General features: G+C 45.8%; 1 protein-coding gene across 9 annotated transcripts in view; it reads left to right on the forward strand.

The window, feature by feature from the left end:
* Nucleotides 1-18,529, forward strand: part of LOC115137733 (neprilysin-like) — an 86,049-nt gene that overhangs the window by 63,803 nt on the left and 3,717 nt on the right. For 6 of the 9 annotated variants that reach the window (XM_065024217.1, XM_065024220.1, XM_065024216.1 and 3 more), the window contains 13 exons: nt 625-759; nt 4,287-4,388; nt 4,463-4,599; nt 4,980-5,073; nt 5,730-5,858; nt 9,547-9,645; nt 12,118-12,195; nt 12,308-12,411; nt 12,554-12,612; nt 14,405-14,524; nt 14,677-14,810; nt 16,010-16,078; nt 18,411-18,506. In XM_065024217.1, the coding sequence (XP_064880289.1) occupies nt 625-759; nt 4,287-4,388; nt 4,463-4,599; nt 4,980-5,073; nt 5,730-5,858; nt 9,547-9,645; nt 12,118-12,195; nt 12,308-12,411; nt 12,554-12,612; nt 14,405-14,524; nt 14,677-14,810; nt 16,010-16,078; nt 18,411-18,506 (1,356 nt within the window). The other 3 variants (XM_065024218.1, XM_065024223.1, XM_065024224.1) reach the window with 3 other exon arrangements.

Raw genomic sequence — 18,529 nt, forward strand, 5'->3', positions numbered from 1 at the left:
GTATCTCTCATTGTAGGTACAGTGATGTGAATACAGTATCTCTCATTGTAGGTACAGTGATGTGAATACAGTATCTCTCATTGTAGGTACAGTGAGGTGAATACAGTATCTCATCGTAGTTACAGTGATGTGAATACAGTATCTCATCGTAGTTACAGTGATGTGAATACAGTATCTCATCGTAGTTACAGTGATGTGAATACAGTATCTCTCATTGTAGGTACAGTGACGTGAATACAGTATCTCTCATTGTAGGTACAGTGACGTGAATACAGTATCTCTCATTGTAGTTACAGTGACGTGAATACAGTATCTCTCATTGTAGTTACAGTGACGTGAATACAGTATCTCTCATTGTAGTTACAGTGACGTGAATACAGTATCTCTCATTGTAGTTACAGTGACGTGAATACAGTATCTCTCATTGTAGTTACAGTGACGTGAATACACTATCTCTCATTGTAGTTACAGTGACGTGAATACACTATCTCTCATTGTAGTTACAGTGACGTGAATACAGTATCTCTCATTCTTCCTTAGCTACCCAACTACTTATGACTGCTTTTCCTTTCTGTTGATACTACAATACGTGTTTTTAAGGCGTGTTTGTGTGTGTCCTCCCAGCCATGTAGAGCATACAAACAGTTCATGATAGACTTAGCCAAGCTTATCCGCACCGACCGCAGCCTGGTGGTCAACGAGACCCAGATCAGAGAGGAGGTCACCAGGGTCATTGAGCTGGAGAAGGACATCGCCAATGTAAGTTCCACTCCGCTGTTCTAGGAAACACCTGCTTTACTTATGAGCTGCTGTTGTGTTGTAACAAATGACTGTGAAGATGAGTGAGAGATAATGGTGGTCCTCTAGATCAGGGGGAGGGAAACTCCAGTCCTCGAGGGCCTGATTTGGTGTCACCTTTTTCTAACCCTGGCAAACACAGCTGATTTATAGTATATATACTACCGTTCAGAAGTCTGGTACCTTTTTCTAACCCTAGAAAACACAGCTGATTTATAGTATATATACTACCGTTCAGAAGTCTGGTACCTTTTTCTAACCCTAGAAAACACAGCTGATTTATAGTATATATACTACCGTTCAGAAGTCTGGTACCTTTTTCTAACCCTAGAAAACACAGCTGATTTATAGTATATATACTACCGTTCAGAAGTCTGGTACCTTTTTCTAACCCTGGCAAACACAGCTGATTTATAGTATATATACTACCGTTCAGAAGTCACTTAGACATTTCCTTGTTTTTGAAAGAAAAGCACTTTTTATTTTGTCAATTAAAAAAACATCAAATTGATCAGAAATACAGTGTAGACATTGTTAATGTTGTACATGACTATTATAGCTGGAAACGGCTGATTTAAAAAATAAAGACTATCTACAGAGGCCCATTATCAGCAACAAGCTAATTGATCATTTGAAAACGCTTTTGCAATCATGTTAGCACAGCTGAAAACTGTTGATTTTAAAGAACACTTTTCTTGGTTACTACATGTTTCCCATATGTGTTATTTCATAGTTTTGATGTCTTCACTATTATTCTACAATGTAGAAAATAGTACAAATAAAGAAAAACCATTGAATGAGTAGGTGTTCTAAAACTTTTGACCGGTGGTATACAGTTGAAGTCGGAAGTTTACATACACTGAGGTTGGAGTCATTCAAACTAGTTTACATACACTGAGGTTGGAGTCATTCAAACTAGTTTACATACACTGAGGTTGGAGTCATTCAAACTAGTTTACATACACTGAGGTTGGAGTCATTCAAACTAGTTTACATACACTGAGGTTGGAGTCATTCAAACTAGTTTACATACACTGAGGTTGGAGTCATTCAAACTCATTTTTCTACCACTCCACACATTTCTTGTTAACAAACTATATTTTTGGCAAGTCGGTTAGGACATCTACTTTGTGCATGACACAAGTAATTTTTACAAAAAATGTTTAGGCAGATTATTTCACTTATAATTCAGTGGGTCAGACGTTTACATACACTAAGTTGACTGTGCCTTTAAACAGCTTGGAAAATTCCAGAAAACGATGTCATGGCTTTAGAAGCTTCTGATAGGCTAATTGACATAATTTGAGTCAATTGGAGGTGTACCTGTGGATGTATTTCAAGGCATACCTTCAAGCTCAGTGCCTCTTTGCTTGATATCATGGGAAAATCAAAAGAAATCAGCCCAGACCTCAGAAAAAAAAATGTTGACCTCCACAAGTCTGGTTCATCCTTGGGAGAAATTTCCAAATGCCTGAAGGTACCACATTCATCTGTAAAAACAATAGTACGCAAGTATAAACACCATGGGACCACGCAGCCATCATACCGCTCAGGAAGGAGACGCGTTCTGTCTCCTTGAGATGAACGTACTTTGGTGTGAAAAGTGCAAATCAATCCCAGAACAACAGCAAAGGACCTTGTGAAGATGCTGGAGGAAACAGGTACAAAAGTATCTATATCCACAGTAAAACAAGTCCTATATCAACATAACCTGAAAGGCCGCTCTGCAAGGAAGAAGCCACTGCTCAAAAACCGCCATAAAAAAGCCAGACTACAGTTTGCAACTGCACATGGGGACAAAGATCGTACTTTTTGGAGAAATGTCCTCTGGTCTGATGAAACAAAAATAGAACTGTTTGGCCATAATGACCATCGTTATGTTTGGAGGAGAAAGGAGTATTCTTTGCAAGCCGCAGAACACCATCCCAACCATGAAGCACGGGGTGGAGGAGGGGCTGCAGGAGTGGCTGGTGCACTTCACAAAATAGATGGCATCTTGAGGAGAGACAATTAGGTGGATATATTGAAGCAACATCTCAAGACATCAGTCAGGAAGTTAAAGGTTGGTCGCAAATGGGTCTTCCAAATGGACAACGACCCCAAGCATACTTCCAAATGGGTCTTCCAAATGGACAACGACCCCAAGCATACTTCCAAAGTTGTGTCAAAATGGCTTAAGGACAACAAAGTCAAGGTATTCGAGTGGCCATCACAAAGCCCTGACCTCAATCCTATAGAACATTTGTGGGCAGAACTGAAAAAGCATGTGCGAGCAAGGAGGCCTACAAACCTGACTCAGTTACACCTGCTCTGTCAGGAGGAATGGGCCAAAATTCACCCAACTTATTGTGGGACGCTTGTGGAAGGCCACCCAAAACGTTTGACCCAAGTAAAACAATTTAAGGCAATGCTACTAAATACTAATTGAGTGTATGTAAACTTCTGACCCACTGGGAATGTGAAGAAATAAATAAAAGCTGAAATAAATCATACTCTACTATTTATCTGACATTTCACATTCTTAAAATAGTGGTGATCCTAACTGACCTAAGACAGGGAATGTTTACTAGGATTAAATGTCAGAAATTGTGAAACTGAGTTTAAATGTATTTGGATAAGGTGTATGTAAACTTCCGACTTCAACTGTACATACATACATGCATACATGCATACACGCATACACGCATACACGCATACATACATACATGCATGCATGCATATCTTTAAAAAATATATTTTCCTATTTGACCTTCTATCCCTGCCACCCCTAAACGGAGTAAACTAATGGACAACAACACTGAGGCCTCTACATCCTGCTTATACATACTATATACATTTTATGGACAGTCTATTTTCCAATAGTTGTATTTTGTTAGTGTTTACTCCTGTCCTTCCTCATCCTCTCCCATCTATTTCTGATGTCCATCCGGTTTTTCTATTTGCCATATCTTTCAAACTGTGCTCTTTCACAAGTTCTGAACCAATATACGTTTTACAGCTCTGGTTCTTACCAGTTGGTGTGGTACCCAGGTGCTGCTGGTTCTTACCAGTTGGTGTGGTACCCAGGTGCTGCTGGTTCTTACCAGTTGGTGTGGTACCCAGGTGCTGCTGGTTCTTACCAGTTGGTGTGGTACCCAGGTGCTGCTGGTTCTTACCAGTTGGTGTGGTACCCAGGTGCTGCTGGTTCTTACCAGGTGCTGCTGGTTCTTACCAGTTGGTGTGGTACCCAGGTGCTGCTGGTTCTTACCAGTTGGTACCCAAGCCCTGAGCCCATGTGCTCTTTCTAAACAGATTTGTAACAGATCAACAGGTCCCATTGCTCAGTGCTACACTGCTGCCTTTTACAATAGAACCAGCATTTTTATTTACACCCCTTGGCCTCAAAATGCTGTTTGTTGGAGGTGTGTCTGGACCTACACTGCGGTGTGTTTATTGACAGACGGGCCTTTATGATGCCTGTTGTTGATTAACATACGGTTTATCAACAGGCCACTGATACTCCAGAGGACCGTAACAACCCAGTTCTACTCTACAACAACATGGAGCTGGGTGTTCTCAATGCTAACTTCAGCCTGGAGGTCGACACACAAGTAAGAGACTGTGGATGTGTGCATGAGTTTTCTGCTCTGTTAACTATGTCTGATGATGAACCCCCTCCTCTCAGGTGTTTGACTGGAGTTACTTCACCAGGAAGATCATGGGGACGGTCGGCATCACTGTGCATGACACGGAGAGTGTCATCAACTACGCACCTAACTACTTCAGACGACTCAACCCTGTCCTGGCCAAGTACACCAAGAGGTGAGCACATTGACTCAGCCTTGTCCTAGCCAATTACACTGAGGTGGGCACATTGACTCAGCCTTGTCCTAGCCAATTACACTGAGGTGGGCACATTGACTCAGCCTTGTCCTAGCCAATTACACTGAGGTGGGCACATTGACTCAGCCTTGTCCTAGCCAATTACACTGAGGTGGGCACATTGACTTAGCCTTGTCCTAGCCAATTACACTGAGGTGAGCACATTGACTTCAGCCTTGCCCTAGCCAATTACACTGAGGTGGGCACATTGACTCAGCCACAGAATTGTAAATTGATGATAAGCATCAGTTATTCAAACATTCTAGTCTAGTGCATTGTAGCTAGTTGCTGGTGTAGTACATCCATGTTGTTGTTTCCAGAGACCTGCAGAATTACATGGTGTGGCGTTTTGTCATGAACATGGTGGTGGGTTTGAGCAGACAGTACAGAGACACCAGGAAAGCCTTCCGCAAGGTACAGACACACCATCTCCTCCTTTTACTCTCCCCTCCCGCCTTTCTCTCTACGCCGTCATCTCTTCCTACATTTCACTATCTCTCTGTGTGTGTGATGTCATCAAATCAAATTTTATTTGTCACATACACATGGTTAGCAGATGTTAATGCGAGTGTAGCGAAATGCTTGTGCTTCTAGTTCCGACAATGCAGTAATAACCAACAAGTAATCTAACTAACAATTCCAAAACTACTGTGTAAGGGGATAAAGAATATGTACATAAAGATATATGAATGAGTGATGGTACAGAGCAGCATAGGCAAGATACAGTAGGTGGTATCGAGTACAGTATATACATATGAGATGAATATGTAAACAAAGTGGCATAGTTAAAGTGGCTAGTGATACATGTATTACATAAGGATGCAGTAGATGATATAGAGTACAGTATATACGTATACATATGAGATGAATAATGTAGGGTATGTAAACATTATATTAGGTAGCATTGTTTAAAGTGGCTAGTGATATATTTTACATCATTTCCCATCAATTCCCATTATTAAAGTAGCTGGAGTTGAGTCAGTGTGTTGGCAGCAGCCACTCAATGTTAGTGGTGGCTGTTTAACAGTCTGATGGCCTTGAGATAGCCATGCTGCGTTGTCCCCCTGCAGGCGTTGTACGGTACCACGTCGGAGGCGGCGGTGTGGCGGCAGTGTGCCATCTACGTCAACAACAATATGGACAACGCTGTTGGAAGGCTGTACGTAGAAGAGGCCTTCTCTGGGGAGAGCAAAGAACTGGTGAGGTTAACGAGGGGGTGGGGGGAGTGTGTGTGTGTGTGTACCCCACAGCCCTGTATGTTTTACGACACAGCAGCAGTGGGGTAGTGTGTGTGTGTGTGCTGAGCAGTGGATATTACTCATCTGTTCTGGTGCTGAGCTCCTCACACACTGCCCACTAACACCTGGAGCCACTGTAACACCTAGATCCACTGTCCACTGTAACACCTGGAGCCCCTGTCCACTAACACCTGGAGCCACTGTCCACTAACACCTGGAGCCACTGTCCACTGTAACACCTGTAGCCACTGTAACACCTGTAGCCACTGTCCACTGTAACACCTGTAGCCACTGTCCACTGTAACACCTGTAGCCACTGTCCACTGTAACACCTGAGCCACTGTCCACTGTAACACCTGGAGCCACTGTCCACTGTAACACCTGGAGCCACTGTCCACTGTAACACCTGGAGCCACTGTCCACTGTAACACCTGGAGCCACTGTCCACTGTAACACCTGGAGCCACTGTCCACTGTAACACCTAGATCCACTGTAACACCTGGAGCCACTGTCCACTAACACCTGTAGCCACTGTCCACTGTAACACCTAGATCCACTGTCCACTGTAACACCTGGAGCCACTGTCCACTAACACCTGGAGCCACTGTCCACTGTAACACGTGGAGCCACTGTCCACTGTAACACCTGGAGCCACTGTCCACTGTAACACCTGGAGCCACTGTCCACTGTAACACCTGGAGCCACTGTCCACTGTAACACCTGGAGCCACTGTCCACTGTAACACCTAGAGCCACTGTCCACTGTAACACCTGGAGCCACTGTCCACTGTAACACCTGGAGCCACTGTCCACTGTAACACCTGGAGCCACTGTCCACTGTAACACCTGGAGCCACTGTCCACTGTAACACCTGGAGCCACTGTCCACTGTAACACCTGGAGCCACTGTCCACTGTAACACCTGGAGCCACTGTCCACTGTAACACATGGAGCCACTGTCCACTGTGACACCTGGAGCCACTGTCCACTGTGACACCTGGAGCCACTGTCCACTAACACCTGGAGCCACTGTCCACTGTAACACCTGGAGCCACTGTCCACTGTAACACCTGGAGCCACTGGCCACTGTAACACCTGGAGCCACTGGCCACTGTAACACCTGGAGCCACTGTCCACTGTAACACCTGGAGCCACTGGCCGCTGTAACACCTGGAGCCACTGCAACACCTGGAGCCACTGTAACACCTGGAGCCACTGTAACACCTGGAGCCACTGTAACACCTAGAGCCACTGCCCACTGTAACACCTGGAGCCACTGTAACACCTGGAGTCACTGTGACACCTGGAGTCACTGTAACACCTAGAGCCACTGCCCACTGTAACACCTGGAGCCACTGCGACGCCTGGAGCCACTGCGACGCCTGAGCCACTGCGACGCCTGGAGCCACTGCGACGCCTGGAGCCACTGCGACACCTGGAGCCACTGTGACACCTGGAGCCACTGTGACACCTGGAGCCACTGTAACACCTGGAGCCACTGTCCACTGTAACACCTGTAGCCACTGTCCACTGTAACACCTGCCGCCACTGTCCACTGTAACACCTAGAGCCACTGCCCACTGTGACACCTGGAGCCACTGTGACGCCTGGAGCCACTGTGACGCCTGGAACCACTGTGACACCTGGAGTCACTGTAACACCTAGAGCCACTGCCCACTGTGACACCTGGAGCCACTAACACCTGGAGCCACTGCTACACCTGGAGCCACTGCAACACCTGTAGCCACTGTCCACTGTAACACCTGGAGCCACTGTGACACCTGGATCCACTGTAACACCTAGAGCCACTGCCCACTGACGCCTGGAGCCACTGTGACGCCTGGAGCCACTGTGACGCCTGAGCCACTGTGACGCCTGAGCCACTGTAACACCTGGAGCCACTGCCCACTGTGACACCTGGAGCCACTGTAACACCTGGAGCCACTGTAACACCTGGAGCCACTGTAACACCTGGAGCCACTAACACCTGTAGCCACTGTGCACTGTAACACCTGTAGCCACTGTCCACTGTAACACCTGTAGCCACTGTCCACTGTAACACCTGTAGCCACTGTCCACTGTAACACCTGGAGCCACTGTCCACTGTAACACCTGGAGCCACTGTGACGCCTGGAGCCACTGTGACGCCTGGAGCCACTGTGACGCCTGGAGCCACTGTGACGCCTGGAGCCACTGTGACGCCTGGAGCCACTGTGACGCCTGGAGCCACTGTGACGCCTGGAGCCACTAACGCCTGGAGCCACTAACACCTGGAGCCACTGTAACACCTGGAGCCACTGCCCACTGTAATACCTGGAGCCACTGCCCACTGCAACACCTGGAGCCACTGTCCACTGTAACACCTGGAGCCACTGCCCGCTGTAACACCTGGAGCCACTGTAACACCTGGAGCCACTGTAACACCTGGAGCCACTGTAACACCTGGAGCCACTGTGACACCTGGAGCCACTGTGACACCTGGATCCACTGTAACACCTAGAGCCACTGCCCACTGTGACGCCTGGAGCCACTGTGACGCCTGGAGCCACTGTCCACTAACACCTGGAGCCACTAACACCTGGAGCCACTAACACCTGGAGCCACTGTGACACCTGGAGCCACTGTGGCACCTGGAGCCACTGTAACACCTGGAGCCACTGTAACACCTGGAGCCACTGCCCACTGTAACACCTGGAGCCATTGCCCACTGTAACACCTGGAGCCACTGCCCACTGTAACACCTGGAGCCACTGTAACACCTGGAGCCACTGTAACACCTGGAGCCACTGTAACACCTGGAGCCACTGCCACCTGCCACTGCCCACTGTAACACCTGTAACACCTGGAGCCACTGTAACACCTGGAGCCACTGCCCGCTGTAACACCTGGAGCCACTGTAACACCTGGAGCCGCTGTAACACCTGGAGCCACTGTGGAGCCTGGAGCCACTGTCCACTGTAACACCTGGAGCCACTGCCCACTGTAACGCCGGGAGCCAATGTAACACCTGGAGCCACTGTAACACCTGGAGCCCCTGGTCACTGTAACACCTGGAGCCCCTGGCCACTGTAACACCTGGAGCCACTAAGACCTGGAGCCCCTGTCCACTGTAACACCTGGAGCCCCTGTCCACTGTAACACCTGGAGCCCCTGTCCACTGTAACACCTGGAGCCACTGGCCACATGTGGCATGTCACATAAGTGTGTGTGTTTTAAATACCCCCTGTGTGTATAGGTATCTGATTGCATGGCTGCCCTTTTTAAATGTGTGCCACACTGCCTATTTCCCCTCTTCTGTGTCTTAACTGTCCTGTATGTCCGAATGATTCGCTGTGTGTGTGTGTGTGTTTACATGCATAAGCCTGTTCTGATCACCTGTTGGCTGACACAATAAGGTCTCATACCATTGAGTTTACTCTTACACAAATCATAATCCAAACACTCATATTAGCAATCAAACGTTCAGTCAGCCCCCTCATACATACCCAGCTATTTTAAACTCAAGATGACAACCATAACATTTCAATGCTCACTCTAAAGCATTTCTTTCTTTAACATTCTGAAAGGAGACATCTATCACGTTCTGTTTCAGAGATCCACTGGTGAAATGATCAGTACATGCTGATCTCTCTGTGTGTGTGTGTGTGTTAGATGGAAGAGATGATCTCTGTGATCCGCGAGGTGTTCATCAGTAACTTAGACCACCTAAGGTGGATGGATGTCGAGACCAAGAAGGCTGCTGAGGAGAAGGTGAGACTCACCTGCCGATGATTTCCACCTGTTGACCTCGAGCGGATCTTTTCACCTGTCTCTGTATTACCTGTCTGTCTCTCATCTACCTGTCTGTATTACCTGTCTGTCTCTGTATTACCCGTCTGTCTCTCTTCTACCTGTCTCTGTATTACCTGTATGTCTCTCTTCTACCTGTCTCTGTATGACCTGTCTGTCTCTCTCCTACCTGTCTCTGTATTACCTGTCTGTCTCTCTTCTACCTGTCTCTGTATGACCTGTCTCTCTCTTCTACCTGTCTCTGTATGACCCGTCTGTCTCTCTTCTACCTGTCTCTGTATGACCCGTCTGTCTCTCTTCTACCTGTCTCTGTATTACCCGTCTGTCTCTCTTCTACCTGTCTCTGTATTACCCGTCTGTCTCTCTTCTACCTGTCTCTGTATTACCCGTCTGTCTCTCTTCTACCTGTCTCTGTATTACCTGTATGTCTCTCTTCTACCTGTCTCTGTATTCTGTATCTACCCGTCTGTCTCTCTTCTACCTGTCTCTGTATTACCCGTCTGTCTCTCTTCTACCTGTCTCTGTATTCTTCTACCGTCTGTCTCTCTTCTACCTGTCTCTGTATTACCCGTCTGTCTCTCTTCTACCTGTCTCTGTATTACCCGTCTGTCTCTTCTACCTGTCTCTATTACCCGTCTGTCTCTCTTCTACCTGTCTCTGTATTACCCGTCTGTCTCTCTTCTACCTGTCTCTGTATTACCCGTCTGTCTCTCTTCTACCTGTCTCTGTATTACCCGTCTGTCTCTCTTCTACCTGTCTCTGTATTACCCGTCTGTCTCTCTTCTACCTGTCTCTGTATTACCCGTCTGTCTCTCTTCTACCTGTCTCTGTATTACCCGTCTGTCTCTCTTCTACCTGTCTCTCTTCTACCCGTCTCTGTATTACCCGTCTGTCTCTCTTCTACCTGTCTCTGTATTACCCGTCTGTCTCTCTTCTACCTGTCTCTGTATTACCCGTCTGTCTCTCTTCTACCTGTCTCTGTATTACCCGTCTGTCTCTCTTCTACCTGTCTCTCTTCTACCCGTCTCTGTATTACCCGTCTGTCTCTTCTACCTGTCTCTCTTCTACCCGTCTCTGTATTACCCGTCTGTCTCTCTTCTACCTGTCTCTGTATTACCCGTCTGTCTCTCTTCTACCTGTCTCTGTATTACCCGTCTGTCTCTCTTCTACCTGTCTCTCTTCTCTGTATTACCCGTCTGTCTCTCTTCTACCTGTCTCTGTATTACCCGTCTGTCTCTCTTCTACCTGTCTCTGTATTACCCGTCTCTCTCTTCTACCTGTCTCTCTTCTACCCGTCTCTGTATTACCTGTATGTCTCTCTTCTACCCGTCTCTGTATTACCCGTCTGTCTCTTCTACGTCTCTGTATTACCCGTCTGTCTCTCTTCTACCTGTCTCTGTATTACCCGTCTGTCTCTCTTCTACCTGTCTCTGTATTACCCGTCTGTCTCTTCTAACAGTCTCTCTTCTACCCGTCTCTGTATTACCCGTATGTATCTCTTCTACCCGTCTCTGTATTACCCGTCTGTCTCTCTTCTACCTGTCTCTGTATTACCCGTCTGTCTCTCTTCTACCTGTCTCTGTATTACCCGTCTGTCTCTCTTCTACCTGTCTCTGTATTACCCGTCTGTCTCTTCTACCTGTCTCTCTTCTACCCGTCTCTGTATTACCCGTCTGTCTCTGTATTACCCGTCTGTCTCTTCTACCTGTCTCTCTTCTACCCGTCTCTGTATTACCTGTCTCTCTTCTACCCGTCTCTGTATTACCTGTCTCTCTTCTACCCGTCTCTGTATTACCTGTCTCTCTTCTACCCGTCTCTGTATTACCCGTCTGTCTCTGTATTACCCGTCTGTCTCTTCTACCTGTCTCTCTTCTACCCGTCTCTGTATTACCTGTCTCTCTTCTACCCGTCTCTGTATTACCTGTCTGTCTCTCTTCTACCTGTCTCTGTATTACCCGTCTGTCTCTCTTCTACCCGTCTCTGTATTACCCGTCTGTCTCTGTATTACCCGCCTGTCTCTTCTACCTGTATTCTCTCTTCTACCCTGTCTCTATTACCTGTATTACCTGTCTCTCTTCTACCCGTCTCTGTATTACCTGTCTGTCTCTCTTCTACCTGTCTCTGTATTACCCGTCTGTCTCTTCTACCTGTCTCTGTATTACCCGTCTGTTTCTTCTACCTGTCTCTCTTCTACCTGTCTCTGTATTACCCGTCTCTCTCTTCTACCTGTCTCTGTATTACCCGTCTCTCTCTTCTACCTGTCTCTGTATTACCCGTCTGTCTCTCTTCTACCCGTCTCTGTATTACCCGTCTGTCTCTCTTCTACCTGTCTCTGTATTACCCGTCTGTCTCTCTTCTACCTGTCTCTGTATTACTTGTCTGTCTCTTCTACTCTGTGTCATTATCACCCTCAAACTCTCCAATCCTCTATAGGCACAAGCTATCCGAGAGCGGATTGGCTACTCCAACAACATCAAGAATGACACCTACCTGAATAACGAGTATAGAAATGTGAGTGTTGAAAGATCGTAATGCATTTCATCAGTGGATGTTATACAGTGGACACAGGGTTCAAACTATCATATTTGCCATTGACAGCAATGTGTTTGTGTGTTGGTGTTAGTTGAGCTACAGTGCAGAGGAGTACTTTCAGAATATCCTTCAGAACCTGAACTACGTACAGAAGAAACGTCTGAGGAAGCTACGGGTCAAAGTCAACAAAGAAGAGTAAGATCCTCCCTTTCCAAAACCCATTGTCAGCGCTGGCTAAAACAGCAGCCACGACGCTAAGATTACAGTAGTTATTAACTTCTGTTTGAAAATTCATGGAAGAGTTCATAATTAATGTGAAACATCTTCCCATCACCAGATGGGTAACGGGAGCAGCCATTGTCAATGCTTTCTACTCTTCAAGCAAAAACCAAATAGGTAACAGAGTCCTCTCTACCATCACCTCTACTGTCATCTCCCGTCACCTCTGTCACCTCTACTGTCATCTCCCGTCACCTCTGTCATCTCCCGTCACCTCTGTCATCTCCCGTCACCTCTGTCACCTCTACTGTCATCTCCCGTCGCCTCTACTGTCATCTCCCGTCGCCTCTACTGTCACCTCCCGTCGCCTCTACTGTCACCTCCCGTCGCCTCTACTGTCACCTCCCGTCGCCTCTACCGTCTCCTCCCGTCGCCTCTACTGTCTCCTACTATCACATCACCTCTACTGTCTCCTCCCGTGTCCTCTACCGTCTCCTCCCATCACCTCTACTGTCTCCTTCTACTATCACATCACCTCTACTGTCTCCTCCCGTCTCCTCTACTGTCTCCTCCCGTGTCCTCTACCGTCTCCTCTACTGTCTCCTCCCGTCGCCTCTACCGTCTCCTCCCGTCGCCTCTACCGTCTCCTCCCGTCGCCTCTACCGTCTCCTCCCGTCGCCTCTACCGTCATCTCCCGTCGCCTCTACCGTCATCTCCCATCACCTCTACTGTCTCCTTCTACTATCACATCACCTCTACTGTCTCCTCTACTGTCTCCTCCCGTGTCCTCTACCGTCTCCTCTACCGTCTCCTCTACCGTCTCCTCTACCGTCTCCTCTACTGTCTCCTCTACCGTCTCCTCTATCTGTCTCATCTCATCACCTGTCTCCTTCTACTATCCTCACCCCGTCTCCTCTACTGTCTCCTCCCGTGTCCTCTCGCCTCTACTGTCTCCTCCGTCTCTCCCCGTCGCCTCTACTGCCTCCTCTACCGTCTCCTCCCGTCGCCTCTACCGTCTCCTCCCGTCGCCTCTACTGTCTCCTTCTACTATCACATCACCTCTACTGTCTACTCCCGTCTCATCTACTGTCTCCTCCCCGTCACCTCTACTGTCTCCTCCCGTCGCCTCTACTGTCTCCTCCCGTCGCCTCTACTGTCTCCTCCCGTCGCCTCTACTGTCTCCTCCCGTCGCCTCTACTGTCACATCCCGTCGCCTCTACTGTCACATCACCTCTACTGTCACTTCACCTCTACCTTCTCCTCCCATCACCTCTACTGTCACCTCTACTGTCTCTCCCATTTCTGTCACCTCTACTGTCCCATCACCTCTACTGTCTCCTCCCGTCTCCTCTACTGTCTCCTTCTACTATCACATCACCTCTACTGTCTACTCCCGTCTCATCTACTGTCTACTCCCGTCTCATCTACTGTCTCCTCCCGTCACCTCTACTGTCTCCTCCCGTCTCCTCTACTGTCTCCTCCCGTCGCCTCGTTCTCCTCCCATCACCTCTACTGTCACATCACCTCTACTGTCACATCACCTCTACTGTCACTTCACCTCTACTGTCACTTCACCTCTACTGTCACATCACCTCTACTGCCTCCTCCCATCACCTCTACTGTCACCTCTACTGTCTCTCCCATTTCTGTCACCTCTACTGTCACCTCTACTGTCTCTCCCATTTCTGTCACCTCTACTGTCCCATCACCTGTCTCCTCCCGTCTCCTCCACTGTCACATCACCTCTACTGTCTCCTCCCATCACCTCTACTGTCTCCTCCCGTCTCCTCTACTGTCACATCACCTCTACCGGCTCCTCCCATCATTTCTACTGTCATGTCACCTCTACTGCCTCCTCCCATCACCTCTACTGTCACCTCTACTGTCTCTCCCATCTCTGTCACCTGTACTGTCCCATCACATCATTTCTGATATGCAAGTTCCTTTCTCTCTCCTCCTATGTTCTCAGTGTTTCCAGCAGGCATCCTCCAGCCTCCGTTCTTCGGTAAAGGCCAGACCAAATCTCTGAATTTTGGAGGTATCGGCATGGTGATCGGACATGAGATCACTCACGGGTTCGATGACAACGGTAAGAGACATACAATTTAGCTTCATACAATTTACATACAATTTGCACATACAATTTAGCTTCATAAGAATTGACAGACCAATTTGAAAGTGTTGTTTCATGACATGTGGACTAGCTGGTCAGCTGTCTGTAACAGTTTGTCCGGTTGCCAGGTCGTAACTACGATAAAGATGGTGACCTGAAGGAATGGTGGACGCCAAGCTCCACCCAGAACTTTGTGAATCTGTCCAAGTGCATTGTGGACCAGTATGGAAGCTTCTCCTGGGACCTGGCCAACGGAATGCATGTATGTTGTCCTCTCCTGTCCCTTTTCTCTGCATCTGTTTTCTCCTCTCTTTCCCAGGAAATGTGCACTGGGTTCACATCAAATTGTATTTGCCACATGCGCCGAATACAACCGTACCATGAAATGCTTACTTACAAGCCCTTAACCAACAATGCAGTTCATGAAGTAGAGTTAAGACAATTTTTACTAAATAATCTAAAGTTAAAAAGTAACACGCAATAAAATAACAATAACGAGGCTATATACAGAGGGTACCGGTACCGAGTCAATGTGCATAGTCTGGGTGGTCATTTGACCCCCTCCCCCAATTTTGCTGCTACTCGCTGTTCATTGAGTGCTGGAGTACAGAGCCAAAACAACAACAACAAAGTGCTGGAGTACAGAGCCAAAACAACAACAGAGTGTTGGAGTACAGAGCCAAAACAACAACAAAGTGCTGGAGTACAGAGCCAAAACAACAACAACAAAGTGCTGTGACATTTTTGTCCTGTAAAAGAGCTATGTAAAAAACAACAACAGAGTGTTGGATGAAAATACAGAGCTGCATTTAATCAAAACAACAACAGAGTGTTGGAGTACAGAGCCAAAACAACAACAGAGTGTTGGAGTACAGAGCCAAAACAACAACAGTGTTGGAGTACAGAGCCAAAACAACAACAAAGTGTTGGAGTACAGAGCCAAAACAACAACAAAGTGCTGGAGTACAGAGCCAAAACAACAAAGAGTGCTGGAGTACAGAGCCAAAACAACAACAGAGTGCTGGAGTACAGAGCCAAAACAACAACAGAGTGCTGGAGTACAGAGCCAAAACAACAACAGAGTGCTGGAGTACAGAGCCAAAACAACAACAAAGTGCTGGAGTACAGAGCCAAAACAACAACAACAGAGTGTTGGAGTACAGAGCCAAAACAACAACAACAGAGTGTTGGAGTACAGAGCCAAAACAACAACAAAGTGCTGGAGTACAGAGCCAAAACAACAACAACAGAGTGTTGGAGTACAGAGCCAAAACAACAACAACAGAGTGTTGGAGTACAGAGCCAAAACAACAACAACAGAGTGTTGGAGTACAGAGCCAAAACAACAACAACAGAGTGTTGGAGTACAGAGCCAAAACAACAACAAAGTGCTGGAGTACAGAGCCAAAACAACAACAAATGTTTGACTATATTGATCTTGATGTTTTTGTTTTCTGTAAGCAGCTCAATGGAAATAACACTCTGGGAGAGAACATTGCAGACAACGGCGGGATTCGCCAGTCGTACCAGGTAGGAATGCAGAAAGACGAACATTTTACACAAGGGGAACAAACACAGTCTGTGGAAAACAAATCAAGGAGTTTGAATACTTTCTGAAGGCACGTAGATAGGTACTTCAATAGCCTTTAATACTTTACATTAGATAGACAGCTCCTTCAATAGCCTTTAATACTTTACATTAGATAGACAGCTCCTTCAATAGCCTTTAAAACTTTACATTAGCTCATTAGATAGACAGGTACTTCAATATCCTTTAATACTTTACATTAGATAGACAGGTACTTCAATAGCCTTTAATACTTTACGTTAGATAGACAGGTTCTTCAATAGCCTTTAATACTTTACATTAGATAGACAGGTACTTTATTGGGCTTTAATACTTTACATTAGATACAGGTTCTTCAATAGCCTTTAATACTTTACATTAGATAGACAGGTACTTCAATAGCCTTTAATACTTTACATTATATAGACAGGTACTTCAATAGCCTTTAATACTTTACATTAGATAGACAGGTACTTTATTGGGCTTTAATACTTTACATTAGATAGACAGGTACTTTATTGGGCTTTAATACTTTACATTAGATACAGGTTCTTCAATAGCCTTTAATACTTTACATTATATCGACAGGTACTTCAATAGCCTTTAATACTTTACATTAGATAGACAGGTACTTCAATAGCCTTTAATACTTTACATTAGATACAGGTTCTTCAATAGCCTTTAATACTTTACATTAGATAGACAGGTACTTCAATAGCCTTTAATACTTTACATTAGATAGACAGGTACTTCAATAGCCTTTAATACTTTACATTAGATAGACAGGTACTTCAATAGCCTTTAATACTTTACATTAGATAGACAGGTACTTTATTGGGCTTTAATACTTTACATTAGATACAGGTTCTTCAATAGCCTTTAATACTTTACATTATATCGACAGGTACTTCAATAGCCTTTAATACTTTACATTAGATAGACAGGTACTTCAATAGCCTTTAATACTTTACATTAGATAGACAGGTACTTCAATAGGCTTTAATACTTTACATTAGATAGACAGGTACTTCAATAGCCTTTAATACTTTACATTAGATAGACAGGTACTGTATTGGGCTTTAATACTTTACGTTATATAGACAGGTACTTCAATAGCCTTTAATACTTTACGTTAGATAGACAGGTACTTTATTGGGCTTTAATACTTTACATTAGATAGACAGGTACTTTATTGGGCTTTAATACTTTACATTAGATAGACAGGTTCTTCAATAGCCTTTAATACTTTACATTAGATAGACAGGTACTTCAATAGCCTTTAATACTTTACATTAGATAGACAGGTACTTCAATAGCCTTTAATACTTTACATTAGATAGACAGGTTCTTCAATAGCCTTTAATACTTTACATTAGATAGACAGGTAATTTATTGGGCTTTAATACTTTACATTAGATAGACAGGTTCTTCAATAGCCTTTAATACTTTAAGATAGTTTATTAGATTTTACTTTACGATAGATGCGCACCGTCAACAGTTTTTATTCAACACTATTATAAAACATCAAATGTGCTTCTCCCTACTTCCACTGCAGCTGCACTGAATGAGTAACCAAGTGTATCGATGCCCTGCGTTTATTATTATTAGCAACTCGTTGTCTATTTTTATATCAAGGAATATTTCACTTTCGCTGGTCACAGGAACAACATGAATTTGTGCATGAAGCTGGTGTAAGACGGTGCCCCCTCTCTCTCTCTTCCACTTTGACTTCACAGGGTATTTTGTGTAGACCGTTGATAAAAAACCCTATTTTAATCCCACTTTGCAACACAACAAACTTTGGAAAAAGTTGAGTGTGAATGCTTTCTGAAGGCAATGTATTTGTAAAGTATTAAAGGATAATAAAGTACCTATGTGTCTTTCCTGACACATAGGTACTTGATTTCAGGCCTATTGTACCCAGTAATACTGTATGTGCGGAAGCTCAGGGAAGATGAGTGTAAAATAAGTCTCTGTTATATACTCAGATGGAAGTGGGGTTGGAATGATTTCAGGCCAGAGAGAGGACGGAATGATTTCAGGCCAGAGAGAGGACGGAATGATTTCAGGCCAGAGAGAGGACGGAATGATTTCAGGCCAGAGAGAGGACGGAATGATTTCAGGCCAGAGAGAGGACGGAATGATTTCAGGCCAGAGAGAGGACGGAATGATTTCAGGCCAGAGAGAGGACGGAATGATTTCAGGCCAGAGAGAGGACGGAATGATTTCAGGCCAGAGAGAGGACGGAATGATTTCAGGCCAGAGAGGATGTAAGTGGTGGTGTTATGCTTTCAGGCCTACCTGAACTATGTGGAGAAGAATGGGAATGAGCCTCTCCTGCCTGGAATAAATCTCAACCATCAACAACTCTTCTTTCTCAACTTCGCTCAGGTCAGACTGGATGGATGGATAAG

This window comes from Oncorhynchus nerka, linkage group LG11 (genome assembly GCF_034236695.1).
Source record: "Oncorhynchus nerka isolate Pitt River linkage group LG11, Oner_Uvic_2.0, whole genome shotgun sequence".
Taxonomy (NCBI): domain Eukaryota; kingdom Metazoa; phylum Chordata; class Actinopteri; order Salmoniformes; family Salmonidae; genus Oncorhynchus; species Oncorhynchus nerka.